Source organism: Cynara cardunculus (genome assembly GCF_001531365.2).
Source record: "Cynara cardunculus var. scolymus isolate 2C chromosome LG 13, CcrdV1, whole genome shotgun sequence".
NCBI lineage: Eukaryota > Viridiplantae > Streptophyta > Magnoliopsida > Asterales > Asteraceae > Cynara > Cynara cardunculus.
The window spans coordinates 39,678,635-39,694,352 of record NC_037540.1 but is presented as its reverse complement, the minus strand read 5'-3'; the positions used below and the strand labels follow the sequence as shown (position 1 = coordinate 39,694,352).

General features: G+C 33.9%; 1 protein-coding gene across 3 annotated transcripts; it reads left to right on the top strand.

The window, feature by feature from the left end:
- Positions 1-3,804: 3,804 nt before the first annotated feature.
- LOC112525118 (B-box zinc finger protein 19-like) lies at positions 3,805-9,615 on the top strand. 3 transcript variants are annotated; one of them, XM_025135080.1, is made up of 6 exons: positions 3,805-4,140; positions 6,529-6,625; positions 6,754-6,869; positions 6,966-7,205; positions 7,647-7,738; positions 9,358-9,615. In XM_025135080.1, exons 1-5 carry the CDS (start codon positions 4,048-4,050, stop codon positions 7,731-7,733), a joined length of 633 nt encoding a protein of 210 aa, XP_024990848.1. In that variant the 5' UTR covers positions 3,805-4,047; the 3' UTR covers positions 7,734-7,738; positions 9,358-9,615. The 3 variants fall into 3 exon arrangements, with proteins under 3 accessions (XP_024990848.1, XP_024990849.1, XP_024990850.1); XM_025135081.1 differs by having other exon boundaries at positions 6,754-6,876; positions 6,973-7,205; XM_025135082.1 differs by lacking the exon at positions 7,647-7,738.
- Positions 9,616-15,718: the final 6,103 nt, after the last annotated feature.

Here is a 15,718-nt window from a genome sequence, read left to right as displayed (position 1 = left end):
AAAATTTGTTTTAACATTTCAAATATTATAATATATATATATATATATATATATATATATAATCAATTTGAAATTATTTTAATTAATATATTTTTTTTTGAAGTATATAATATTTATATACGACAAATGCAACAAATAAATTCACACACTCTCCTCACCTATGTGAGGTTTGAACCCCTGACCTCCTAGAACGCCAAGGGCTACGATACCGCTAGGTCAAAGATCCTTTAGTTATTTTAAAAAAAAATTAACTTCTTGTTTGTATTTGTTTCAATTATATAATATGAAATATTATAATTAATTAGTTTTTCAGTATACCCTTTTTTGATCATTTTACAATCTAATCAGCTAGTTTTGCCAAACATGATTTGTTAATAAGCTAGCTTATCAGCTACTTTGCCAAACATAGCCCAAATCCATGATTTACTTTGAGTAACATCTTTTACAATTCATTCAAGATAACAGTCCATAAAAATACTCTGGGTTCTTATAATTATTATTAAATCAGTAAGATTGTGAAGCGTAGATTTAAATAAAACCGCTTCCATACATTTACTACAACATTACATTGTCGACAATAAGTTCAAAGACGATTCTTGACTTCGCACTGATAGCAACCTCCACCTTTGATATTTTGAGGTCATTTCACCTTTTTACTAAAAGATGCTACTTTGGTTCGAATTTCTTTTGGAGGCTTTCACAAAACTTACCAAAATGGTCGTCAGTGAAACTTGTACTTTTGAACTTTAAACAAAGGGTTTTTAGAAACCTTGAATGCAAGAAACGTTTTAGAGCAAAAATGTGATATATATATATAGAGAGAGAGAGAGAGAGAGAGAGAGAGAGAGAGAGAGAGAGAGCGTTTAGTTCAAATGTTAATCTAAATTATGGTGTTAACTTTATGAACATTTTCAACCAATCACAATCCATCTTAGTATTAGGTTCTACTCTATCTAATAATTTAATGTTAAGGGTATATGAGTAATTTACTTTTTTTTTGTAACTCCTATATCATTAATTGGGAGTTACAAGATCTATAAAATCTCATGATTTTTGTATTTTTAATATTGATCTTGTGATTTTTTTATTTTTTTAATATTGATATTCCATTTTTAATATTTATAAATTTGTGATTGTGAAGGAGATCCGCTAGTAAAGTGTTTGTTATCGTTCAAGCAATTATGAATAAAGACATTGGAAGACAACACAACAACATTGAGAATGTTAAAATTGTTTATGGTGACAGTCAGAGTTCGAGATCGGCAAGTGAAGTAAATATTCAAAGCGAGTGTCTTGGTAATTATGAACACAAATTGACATATATGATACGAATTGACATGTATATATCCGTATGAACATAAATTGACATATATGAACGCTTGTTGCGATTATGAACACAAATTGAACATATACATGAATATTTGTGGCGATTATGAACACAATTTGACATATATGAACATTTGTGGCAATTATGAACACAAATTGAACATATATATGAACACTTGTGACAATTATGAACACAAATTGAACATATATGAACACTTGTGGCAATTATGAACATATACGATTTCAGTGTTTGTAACGATGATATTGATTATTTTGTAATTAATCATCACATTAAATGTTTAGTTTAATTAATCATTGTCATATAAATTAGTAATTACCATTATATTATTTTATTTTAATGAAATTATTGGACTAGACCGGTCTTCGCAGTTATCACAATATTTATGGTCGTCATTTATACATATTTATATTATCTTGTGTTCAGGTAACCTCTTAAATTTTAACAATACAATATCTACAAGGGAAATTAATAAGGATGGTGATTTGCCCCGACCCGGTGGGGAACCCGGCTCACCCGACCCGAACAAGGATTTCTCGCTAAAACGGGTCTCGGAGCTGGGGATCCGCGGTAGATTCAAACTGATGGATATTCTTCATGGGGTTTGACCGATGATAGGATGTTAATCCCCGTACCCGCCAGGGACCAGGGCTGGGGACTGTTACTAAAAATCGGGGTCGGGGCCAGGGATTACAAATCCCGTCCTATCTTCGCTTCGTTAAAAGCAAGTCACACATAAATGGAATAACAAAAGGTGGAGTGAGCTCGTTATGTATAAAAAGAGTTGCTTTCGTTTTTCGAAAACGCTAATCAAATGGACTTTAAGGAGCTGTTTATGAAATGCTTATCATGTAAGCATTTACTGATAAGAGCCATCACCCTTACTTATATTGTCTGTAATATTATTGAACATCAAAATGAATTGTTCGTAAGCTTCTCTTACCTGCTAAGCATTTAGTAAACGACCCACAAGTATTTGATCAGTGTCTTTGTTGTACATTTTTTTATAGAATGTAGAAATGTGAGTTAAAACTTTTCTAAAATATGGTCGTAAATCTATGTTTGAATACATTGACTGTATAAATTGTTTTGAATTTTTTCTTTTTGTAAATACAGGTTTGTAAAAATTAAAATCCAGTATGTGAAAAATTATTACAGTCATATAAACTAATCTTTTAGACCACATCTAATAACACCCAAACTTTCCAAAAATTTAACTGATATTTTTACACTTTATAACAAAATAACACACAAATTTTTTTTAAAATACATTTGATTGTACATGAAAAGGTAACGTATTTTAACTTGATTTCTATTTTTAGTAACATACTTTTAAAACTTCCATTTTGGTATCTAAGATGTAATTTTTTTTTAATATTTGAGTACTCTGGTAATTGGTTGAAGCATTAACCGGTTACCATGCTGATGTAGCGAATGATGTGGTATCCAACTTAGTATTATTTACCATTTAACTAAATTTAATCTCATCATTCGCCACATCAGCATGGTAACCGGTTAATGCTTCAACCGGTTACCCGGGTACTTCAATGTTTAAACTTTACATCTTAGGTACCAAAATAATTTTTTTGAAAGTACGTTATCCGAAGTAGGAATCAAGTTAAATTACGTTACTTTTTCATGCAATTTATGTTTGGTTGAAATATGTTAAAATATACTAGAATGATACTCGTGCAATGCATCGAGACACATTTTCATTTCAATGTTTCATTTCATTTCAATGTTTCATTTCATTTTTTTATCTATGTCGATATAATAGGATTTTATGTGGTTTTGAGAAAGCGATAATTTTTTTATTTTTAAATAAAATATAAATTTGAAAATATCATATAAAATTTACAAAAAATATATTAATATTAACATCAAATTAACTATTTAAAAGTTATTATTTGTGTATTTTTTTTCAATTTAAATTTTTTATTATAATTTAATTTATCGTAACGAAGTAACTTAATTTAGGTTTAATAATATTTTTTTATAAAGATAAAAATTAAGTATTTTGTTAGACTCAATAATTATCCTAATTATATTTTAGATTTTATATATTTTAAAATAAGATGTTTATCCTTTATTGATTATGTTTATCCACAGTTAGTTACATGAATTCAAACATAAAATTTTAATAAGTTATACTTATACAAAATTTACTTGTAATCTTGAATTTTAAGTAATATGCATCAATAAATAATATTTTGTGTATAAAAAATAATTTTTAATTTTTTTTGTTAAATTATTTATAATATAGTACAGATACAGATATAGATTTGGATAAAATCTTAAAATCAAATAAACAACTTTTTAAAGGGTTATTAAAAAAATTAAAAAATTAAAAAATTAAAAAATTAAAAAAAAGAAAAAAGAAAAAGAAAAATCGACTTTAAAGCTTCTTCCATTTCCTCCCTCCCCCCCTCTCTCTCTCTCTCTTCTCTCTCTCTCTCTCTCACACACACACACACACACACACAGAGTTTGGTCGTCAATATCTCGTCTTTGCTTCTTCTCCTTCTGCCCTTTTTCTGATACAAAGTATTCATCTGTCTCTTAAAGCACATCAAAAAATTTGGGGTTAAATCTTGTAGTTTGTGATCACAATTTCATCTGATGAGCAGAGAATCATGAGTTATTTGATAAGGGAAATGAGATAGTATCAAAAAGCACAAGTAATTTGAAGAGTTGTTATAATTATGCGAACATTGTGCGATGTTTGCGAAAGGGCTGCTGCGATTCTCTTTTGTGCAGCTGATGAAGCTGCTCTTTGCCGTGCTTGTGACGAAAAGGTTTAAGTTTGTTGATTTTTCAAAATCTTAATTTTACGTAGAAAATTTTAACTTTATGTTTGATAATTATAGCTCGATTTGATTGTTCATCGTGTTTATGTGAAATAAACGAGAGATTATTATCGAATTATTGGTGTAATTTCTAGTGGATCTAGTGTTTGATCCTTGATTTGGTAATAGGGTTTTTATTTTATGTATACCAACCCTCTGTGTGTTTATATCATTGTGTTTGAACATAAATTCCCTTGTACTGTAATTGAGGAAAGTGATTTTAACACAAATCATGACCTCGTGTAAGGTAGTTTTCTTTGTGAGAACATTAAGACTAGAAGGATCTTGAGAGATTTGGATCAGAAGTTTATAATAGTTAATTTGGATTGGTTGGATGAAGTTCAGTAGATAAGTAATAAATAGCTTTAATGAACCGAAGCCATTTTTGCTTATTTGCAAAGCTTTGATGTTAAATTTGATAGAATTGTTTTCAAGGACATATTAAGAAGCTTTACTCAGTAACAGAAAGCATTTAGTAAATCCTGTGAAAATGGTGTCGACATGTAGAGAATAAATCGAGTATCTACTTTAAGTTCATTGGATTGGAGATTAAATATTGGTCACATGAAGAAAAAAAAAGTTACACCACATCATCTTTGTGTTGCTTTCCCTTATTTTGATTTCTAGTCTTAAGTTAGGCTAATTCTTTTCTTTTGGTTGGATGGTTTGTTTGCTGTCTCTTGGATTGCATGTGTTTGGGTTGTTTTTTTGAATGATTTTCTTTCTAGGAATGCAACAGCCACATCTTTATATTTCTGTCTCTTTATTTTATGGGTCCACCTCTTTAAGCACATATTTGGCATCCAGATGTATGAATTAGGACCATGCTTTTATTTGTCTAGTCCTTATTTTTTATCTTTTTATTGTCTTTCCCAAATTGTTTATTTCTTAATGATCCTGTGGTGCAACATGGATGGGATGCTTCGAATGGTTAGGGTAGACTAGGGGGTCGAGTTTTTTGCATCTCAATTGTCTAATCATATATAATCACTCTTGATTAAAACCATACTAGGAAGGTTGATTTTCTTTTGACATGATCATGGCCATTTCTTGGATGGAACTCCACCTTTTTTGCTACTCTAGAGATATATTGGTGTTGCATATTAGCTTTTATAATGTGATCGTTCATGGACATGAACCTTGTTGCCTTGGAATTTGTAATAAACACCCACATTTGTGATAGATAATTAACATTGAAGTATCATATATAACTACTAAAGCCAAGGTTTGTCAAGAGGGGGTACCCTTCAGTCGGATAAAGTTAATTTCACTATAATTAACATATATATATATAGGTATGAGATGTGGAATACATTAAACTCCTTTTTCTTTGTTCTCATATTTCTTTGTTATGGAAAACTTGACCTGTAATATTTTGTGCATCTTAATGTTCAAGAAGGAATTGAATGCAGTGATGTTCAAGATTTGATCTCTTGGAAGATTACCATATTTTGAGTGTTTTATAATATGGAATATATTCTCGGTGTGACGGTAGAAGGGATGGAGTGATTGGACACACTTATTTTCAGCAAATATATGTCGGACTTCCATTACACATGAGATTCTTTAGGATTTTATGATCACAAGCGACCAAACACTCTGAAACACCAAATGCAATTATCTTACTCAAGCTTTTTCCATTCCAGAACATACCACCCTTTCAAGTTAATTGTTGTCTTAAGCTTACCTTTTTAATACCGTATAGTAGTACCCCATCACGGTGAAATGGTAATATGATACAGCCAGATTTTACGTCCAAGTTCCATTTGATGGAAGTGGTCAAATTGGGCTGGCACCACTTGTGGACATGCTTTAAAGTGACAAATCATGAATCTCATGGTGAACCGAAAATCTCCTAATCATGACTTCTTTCTTGAAGTGAAACATAAGATTTGGGAGACCGGAGACTATGATGATATAAATATCAGTTAAGAAAGTAAATATATCATTCATTGAGCAGTTAGTGTTGTTAATCTTTCACTCCAATGGTGGAGTAATATAGCAAATATAGTTGTATTGAATTCTTTATTTTCTTTGCATCTGATTCCTTGCTTTCTAGAATCTTGTTTCCCCTTGTAGCAAATGCAACCATAGCCATTCCTAAATCAAGCTTTTATGAAGTCATCTGCTCATACTCACCTTGTTTCCCGAGTTTCCTTGCAAAGCAATCATCCTTGTTAGTTTTAACTTCTTGTCCCAGAAAATGAAGAATGTGGGGTTATACCGATAGACCTAGTAGTTATATAATTGACCCATACAAAGATTCCCCTTTGAAATGAATGTCCCAAAAGATGCTTGTAGTTGTCTATTAATATACATCTGCAAAATTGTGGGCAGGTGCATATGTGTAATAAGCTTGCCAGTCGGCATGTACGGGTAGGACTTGCGGATCCTAGTGATGTACCACGCTGTGACATATGTGAAAATGCACCAGGTATTCCAGTTATATATATATATATATATATATATACATTCTTCAAGTAGCCATAGTTACTTTACTTTGTTTATCAAGGTGTTACATGATATGATATTTTGATTTTTCTTTTACCAATCTGTGTGTAGCTTTCTTCTACTGTGGAATCGATGGAAGTTCTCTCTGCTTACAGTGTGACATGATTGTTCATGTTGGTGGTAAACGAACACATGGAAGATATCTGCTACTAAGGCAACGAGTCGAGGTTTCTGGTTTTGTACCACTTCCCTTTGCTTAAAATTGTGGGTGTATGCACTAAACACATCAAAACAATGACTTACTCTATGAGAGTCTTTTGTAGTTTCCAGGGGATAGAAGTGGTCGTGACGATGAGTTAGGGTCGAATCCTGTTGATCCTGGTGAAGCAAGGAGGGAACCAAATTATCAACCCAAGCATACAACAAGAGATAACCAACATCACCGCTTATCTTCCATAGGCATGCTGGAAAATAATACTGATGGTGTTGGCAGGATGGAAAATAAGCTGATTGATCTTAACTCCAAGCCTCAACGGATGCATGGGCAAACTTCAAACAATCAGGTATTGCATGTAAATGGATTTCCTTTTTAGCTTCTCAAATTTATTCCCTTTTTATAAGCAATCTTACATTCCCATTTTCGATGCTGAAATTATGTTGTGCAAAATTTAGTTTTGATGTTATCTATGTTGGATGTGGAGCTTGATTTGAATTTCAAACAGTTCTACATCTTTGCGGACCCATCTTTGCTCAGAAAGCAATATGACGTTTGGGGAGTTATACTGACAATTTTCTGTCTTAAATGTGTGTGTTTTATAATAAGGGAGTCTTCCTATCAATGTACTACCTTACGAATTATATAATAAGAATCCTAGCAACCACCCTGGATGTAGGCAATTTGCTCAACCTTGTAAATACTGTATTTGATTTTTCATTTCATGCAACTAATTGATCATAACAACCTGTGCGTAACTTGGAACGTTTGTTCTGATTTCCTTCTCAAGGAACAAGGAATGGATATTAGTGGCAGTAATAATGATTGTGCAAGCGTGGTTCCTGTTGGATCCTTTAAAAGAGAGCCTGGGAAGTAACTGAGGTATAGATGGTATTATCCATTACAAAATCTTCCTATTTTCTTCAGTTTGCGGAAGTTATTACAATTTTTGTTTTTGACTCATCTGAATGAGTATTGTTGAGTATCATTCTTTTGTGCAGGATTAACATATTATAACAGTATTCAAATTAGTGTGTATTCTTGTAGTGCATTTCATTTTAGTTTTCATGGGTCTCATTTCCATATCCAGAGATAAGTAAAGATGGGAGCCACAAAATAGAGTCAAACGGCCCGGACCTTTAGTAACTTCCTTGCTCATAAAAAGACTTGGACTACACTTCTGCTCTATCAGTGAAAATAGAAAATACATCTCCGTTTAATTGTAGGGCGTCACAGAAAGTCATTTAATTCATAATCCAAGGTGTATGGTGCTATGGTGTTTTATATATTGGTCTAATTTCGTCTCATGAAAGTACATCTGATTGGCCACATAGTTGATAAAAATAGGGATCGAAGATTTGCCTAAGAAAGGTAATGTTACAATTAAGCATTCCAAAATAGGATATTTTTTTGGGTGTTTTGGGGGGGGGGGGGGGGAGGAAGGATGTACACGTGATCACTCGAACCAATGACTTCTCGTAAAATTGGAGTGACCTTATTATGTTATGCTTTCATATCGGTTCTTGCTAGTGTATACCGAACGATGTCATGTTAATTAAATTGTACCATGAGAGGCATGTACCGCCAACTAGTTTAGGTGTAAACCGAACCAAACGTACCCAATCTATCCTATACATAGGTCAGGGTACGAGGCCGTCATCTTCTTTAAGTACTATTCAGTGTAAACCAACGCGGATTTAGACCATTGCTAATAGGGACACCAAATTTACACCAAATTTGGTGTAATGAATATTAACACACCAAATTTGCGGTAACATAGTTCATTTACACCAATGGAAAAAAAAAAAAAGGAATACACCTAGAACCTTACATTTTTTTGAAGTATATAATATTTATATACGGCAAATGCAGCAATTAAACTCACACACCCTCCTCACCTTTGGTGATATTTGAATCCCGTCCTCCCATGAAGGCCAAAAGCCCGAATATCGCTAGGCCAAAGGCCCGAATATCGCTAGGCCAAAGGCCCTTTGGTTAGAACCTTACATTTTGGTCTTACCCATTGAAGTAGATTTGTTGTTTGCACCAAATTTCACACCATTTTTTTATGTATCTGGTGTTACCCACCCTTAGGTTCCCAGTGTCCTCGCTGGCTCATCAGTCCGGTTCCTGGCTCTGATGCCATTTATAACATCTCAGGCTAACCGTACCAAATATTGTTTGTTTTGTCCACACTCGGACTTACGGTTTTAAAACGTTATATGATAGAAGAGGTATCCAGTCTCTTGTAAGTCAACCTTAGTTCCCCCTCCCGTACCGATGTGGGATATTGCAGATGCCCTTAAGGAGGGAGGGGCGCCCTTGCTACGGCTACATCATGCAGACGTAGTGGAAATCCTTTTTAAGAGTCTTAAAGGTGCATCTGCTTTAATTTGATGTCTACGTTAACAAAAAGTGACTGCAACCTGTATCAAACCCTCAACTACTATCTCGTTCTTATAATCCGCAATCCCTGATGTTTATTTCTTCTACGCGTGCAGCAAGAAGATGGTCTTGGAGATTATCACAGCAGGCGCTGCATTGTTAGCCCTGAATCGAGGGGAGATCAACCGTTTTGAAGGCATACTTTTTACCATTTAATGTGGTGGTCATCCTCTCTTTTTTCCAATTGCAGCAAATGTTCATTAAATCTGATGATAGAGTTCCTTACTGTGACGGAAAATCCAAGATTGTTGGTGGCTCTCGAAACCCCGAATTTGTAATTGTTCATAAATGCGTTCTCTTTTCTCTTCGAATCTCATGCAATTTTAGATTCTAATGCAGTTATTGGTTGTACCCTTTTTCTGTTATACGTAACTTTAACCGAAGATGTTTCAATCAGTTTTGGTTAACCACCAGACTGCATTTTGATGTATTAATGCACTGTGTTTTACAATGCTTTTTCACCGGTTTATTGGCTCACAGGCAATGAGAGGCCGTGGGCGGTGGTTAGGCGGCAACCAGTGGTTGGCGTTGGTCCACCCTCCAAAGACGTTTCGTAGAACCAGTTTTGGTTAACTAGCAGGCTGCAGTTCTATGTATTAATGCACTGTGTATACAATGCTTTTTCACCGGTTCCTTGGCTCACAGGCAATGAAGAGGCCATGGGTGGTGGTTAGGCGGCAACCGATGGTTGCTGGTGGGCGGAGGGTGGAGGGCATGACCTCTGATGAGTTTCTTAGAACGAGTTTTAGTTAACTAGCACACAGCATTTAGATGTATCAATGCATCGTCTATACAATGCTTTTCACCGGTTCTTTGCCTCATAGGCAATGAAAAGGCCATGGATGGTAGTTGGGCGGCAAACCGATGGTCGGTGGTGGGCGGAGGGTATGACCTTTACTCAAACCATCGGATGTACAAACCCTTTGAGCTTCGATTATGTAACACTCAGTTTGGGTGTCGCCACGACAACATAAGTTGTAAAGTGCGTTTGGTAACCAGATGGGACTGGACTGGACTGAATATTCGAGATTGAGTTAGGCAAGCGAAAAAATTGTAGAAGGTTTAAGGCTTTTATTTGACATGGGTAGTTTGGTAATTTACTAATCGTGTCAAACGTTCTGATTTTCGTTTCCATTTAGTCTCGGCTTGCCATAGTCTAATATTTCGCAAAAGATGGGTCAAAAATAATTGTTGTCACATCCATTCTTGTCTCGTGTATCAAATATACCCTGGATTACCATCTAGCTCAGTGTTTTATACATATGCGGAAACGTTCATACACTTATTCTACATACGCGGAAGCGTTCATTACGAAGTTGAAGGCAACCTAGCACACGTATATGGCCATCGTGGTACTTAAGGGGGTGTTTGGTTAAAGGTATTAAACAGTAATTAATGAGATTGAAAATAAAATAAAACTGTTCGGTTCTAAAAGATTGTTCGTTACCTGTCATGTTTGTGTTCATTTTCCTTCCTCTGCCTAAACCAAAGAGACCCTTATAGTACAATTAAAGGACTTCTGCTAGCTTGTCTCTCGATTTCTAACTGTTGTTGCATAAACGTACATACATGACTCACATAAGCTTTACGTGTAGTGAGTATATACATGTTCATATATTTGGCGAGCATAAAACATGAGAAACTTCAGTGTGAGATCTCAAAATGCAAGCAACCCATACATTATCAACACGATCGTAGATCATCAGGGTTATGCGAAGAATCTTCTCTTTAAGATCTGTTGCAAGACGACCTCCGTCATTATACCTGATTGGTTTGAGCTTGGCTGCAAAGGTCAAAAGTACCCGGAGGTCTCAGGTTCAAATCTAAGGAGGAATAAAAATCCCCTTGTAGCCACAGAGGTTCAAATGCGGTGACTCCGGGCTATCTGCAAAGCAGGTGGTCGCCCTAGGATTAGTCAGCTCGCATAGCGGGTTGGATATCCAGGTTAATAAAAAAATGTATTTTCTATGGATATACTTTAACATACTAAAATCATTAAAACTATATATGTATAAAAACATATTCATCTGTAAATATCTCGGTAAAATCACACATTCTACTGACATCATTTAAATTACGAAATTGAGCCATGTAATTTGCATTTCTTTTATGGGGGCCAATCCAATTTGTTCCTGTAAAAGATTTGTGCTGCAGAACGAATACGATCCGTCGAAACTGACGGGGCTTAAACCTACAACGTCCGCCATCACAAGGAGGTGCTCTTGCCTATTGAACTACAATCCACAGAATCAGAAGGGATCTAGCAAACAGATTCTAGGTCCATTACCCTTGCGTTATATTGTGTTATGATCCCCTCAATTTGAACCTACCGTAACGTATTTAAGACAATCTTCCATGAGTCTCGAGTCAGTTAAAAACACCATTTTTGTGTTTAATTTTGACACGTAGACTGAACACCTAATTCAACAGAGAACACACAAAAGGCAAAAATATGAAACAAAGGTAGTAGCCCAATTTTGTATAGTCCAATTTGTGACATGTCGTGTTAGTGTTTTCTAGGTATCATGCTTTGAATACCTAAATCTCTTAAACTAAGACTCTGATATCACTTCTGTAACACCCCCAAACACCACATTTGCATAGAACACATATTTCATTACATAGAAACATGAATTACATCAAAAGGTCCCATTAGTACAAGGATTGCTATATGTACAAAATCTACATATAAAATTTCCAAAGTAAATCATGTACTACTACATGTAATATAACATGTATCTTCAAAGTAGACAACAAGTTAGGAAAATAATCACATTTTCCCTTTCCCTTTTATATCCCCGGACTCAGCTATTCATGCATTGCATAATTTAAAACAGAAAATGAGGGTTAGACCATATGGGTCTAGTGAGTAAATCCCTTCTTTGCAAATGCAGGGTAATGAATACCAAAATATGACAATGTAATTTTTGATGCAAAAAAAATTATGTAATACAACATTTGATGCGGCTCACAATATTATGCAAAATAGAGTATACCCAAGAACCTCAATTCTATAAAATATCTCTGAATAGAGATCCAACATTCCCAATATGAAACAAACATTATAATCAAAACTTTTGAATTAAAAGATCATTCCTTTAACAGGAAAGATTTAAGGCAAAACTTGCCTGATATGACAAACCATTTTCCCCTTCTCAATAACATCTAAATTATTATTAATTAGAAATAATATCTTTTACTTCATCAGGTCACAAAGAAATGACAAATCAAAGTTATTAGAACCAATTAGTAATAATAAGAGTTATTAATATTATCCACATATGACAATGTCGCCCTTATTCCAAGTACACCTCTCCTTGATATGCCACCCTTATTCCTCCATCAAAACAGGGCTACTTATCAGAACAGACATAAGTCACCACGTCTGAAAGTACCCATTCCCAGTTCCAAGCCAGAACAGACAAAAGTCACCACGTCTGGGGGAACTATTAATTAAAACAAGTTTCATACCAAAACAGACTTACGTCACCACGCTTGGTAGAAACAATTTACAAAATCCAATTCCATACCAAAACAGACTTACGTCACCACGCTTGGTAGAAACAATTTACAAAATCCACTTCCATACCAAAACAGACTTACGTCACCACGCTTGGTAGGAAGGTTTCCCAAAATATAGTTTCGTACCAAAACAGACTTACGTCACCACGCTTGGTAGGAACATATATTTTTATTTTAAAAAGATATAAAATACTCATTTTATAATCCATAAATAAACCCAATAATAGACATTTTAAACTATTAAAAGTCTAAAATATAAAACTCGTGAAAATTCCAAATATGAGGTTATCCGGATAAGATATCGCTTAAAGCTTATCCGGTTTAACACTTGAAATAATTTCTAACATATTTGTCCGGATAACAAATCCGGTCAATACCCCGTCCATGACTTGACCGGTTTAAAACAACCCGGACAATACTTAGTCCACTCTTTGTCCGATTTAAAACAATCCGGACAACACTCCGCTCACGCTTTGTCCGGTTTAAAACAATCCGGACAACACTATCTTCCACCCTTTGTCCGATTTAGAATAAACCGAACAAACCTTGTCCGGTTTAACATCCGGATAAACACTTAGAGCAAAAAGACTGATTTCTATCCAAATTCAAATAAAATTCATATGAAACCAGTAATAATCTTAAAGCAAAAGAGTTTTAGAAACTACCCACCTTATCAAGCTTTTGAAATCAAATACTGAAATTCAACTTCTTGAAATCAGGCACTTGTAAATCTATCAACCTCACTTTAACCTTCACTCTTCTTCAAAATAACCAGGGAAATGAGATATGAGGGTTTTACCCTCATATTTATACTCTCTAAATAAGGTAAGGAGGCTAAACCGCCCTTACCATACATGCATGCATATACCCATTTCAAGTACATAAAATATGTATATATCTCCTGTATATATACATATTATGCATATATCCCTATGCATAAAAATATACATACTCACATTTTAAATTTACGTAAGCATGTATCCACACATAAACAATTAATTCACATAATAAATATCTTGGGTAATAACCAGAACCCAGTTATCACAATATATGTATACAGTGTGTGTATATAAACATATAAATTATTATATGACAAAAATATTTGATTTTCAATATTGGTAATTAATGCAGTAACAATTTATTATAATTATAATTCTTTTTTTTATTAAATGGGTACCTAACGAGTTCCCCGAACCCAACAGGGATTAGTCGGGGTAGGGTTGGAGATGAGGATGCATTATCCGTTCGATACCCATCTCATTTCTATTTGCAAACATGTTTTTCTTGCATTATATCTGCTATTATACGTTTAAGGTCTGATCTTTTAACTTTTAAATGACAAAAAAAAGCCTGTATTATGTAAGAGATTATTTTTATTGGTTTTTGATAGTTTTGTATGAATAAAGTTGTCTGTATAGATTAATCTGTTTGTATAGATTGAGAAGATTTTTGTTTGGAAGATCTATTTGATAGATGAAATGAACGCGCCTTTTAATTGGGAGAACAAATTTAGAATAAACGTGGTTTTCTACATAAAACTCCCCCTGTAAACTTACTAAATAAGCCATTTTTTGTATTATTAAGCCACTACAAAACAATAATGTATAATTGGCCGAATAAGTTGTGAATCCTATTAAGGGCCTGTGTGGCACTTGCTGGATGATTTGGTACAGAATGATTAAGTGGTCAAAATGATTATGAGACACTATGCAAAAGAAAATATAATTGTTTACAAAAAAAGTATGGCGCTGAATGGTTAAAGGAGGCCCAAGATACAAAATCATTCAGAGGATTTTAAAACCATTAAGAGACAGACTTTTTTTTGTCAAACAAAATTCACTTCTTAACGATTCAAATACCGACTTTTAATCAAACTATTAAAAGTTAAACAAACATCCTCTTAGCTCATTAACAAAAATTCCCTAAGTTTTTTTTCTTTTGTATTTGCTACTATATAGATCCCTCTACTATGATTTTGTACAAAATAAGTCCTTGTACTTTTTGTTGCCTTACAATGTACTTTATTCGTGTTATGTAATTCATCATATTAAGACATAACCTTAGTCTCCATTGACATTTCTTTCGGATACGTGCACTTCGGTTTTTTTGTTTGCTAAATCCCGTGTGTATGTACGTAAAACTGATACCATCCTATCTGTATACAGAGGAAATATTTTGTCTTCAATGATCTTTTAGTGCAATTCAGTAGGTTCTTGTAAAGTTGGCAGTGGTATAAGTAAGTCACATTCACTTCAATATGTCATCAGATGTCTGTCATTTTTGGATCAAGATCAACCATCATAAAATATCAAATAATTTAAATATTACATAGTGGTATGAATGTTTCACTTTAATCAGTTCTTTCTTAGAGCACTAAGAGGCTGTTTGGTAGTTGCTGAATGATTTACTGCAAAATGATAAAATGATTCGAATGATTAAGAGACTTTCATGATATAGTGCAAAATGAAATATAATTGTTTGGTAATTATTTACAATGAAATTAGAGCGCTGAATGGTTAAGGGAGATCTATGATGCAAAATCATTCAGAGGATTTTAGAACCATTAAGAAGCAGACTTTTCTTTTGCCAAACAAGATTCACCTCTTAACGATTCAGAGGCTGACTCGTAATGGAGCTATTAAGAGATAAACAAACAACCCCTAAGAAACAACGATCCTTTAAATGGTCAAGTCAATGTCATTTTGATTTGATAATAGCAAACTGTGTACGTTCATTTAGAGATTTTTTTAATAGATATACATATGAAATGCACGTATAAAATTTTATATTCTGAAAACTGTTTTATAGTTTGATGTACTGTTTGAAAGTTTGTTATCCAAACTGACAAACGATCCTATCATGGACCAGGTTAGACCTCAGTTCAGGATCTGTCTG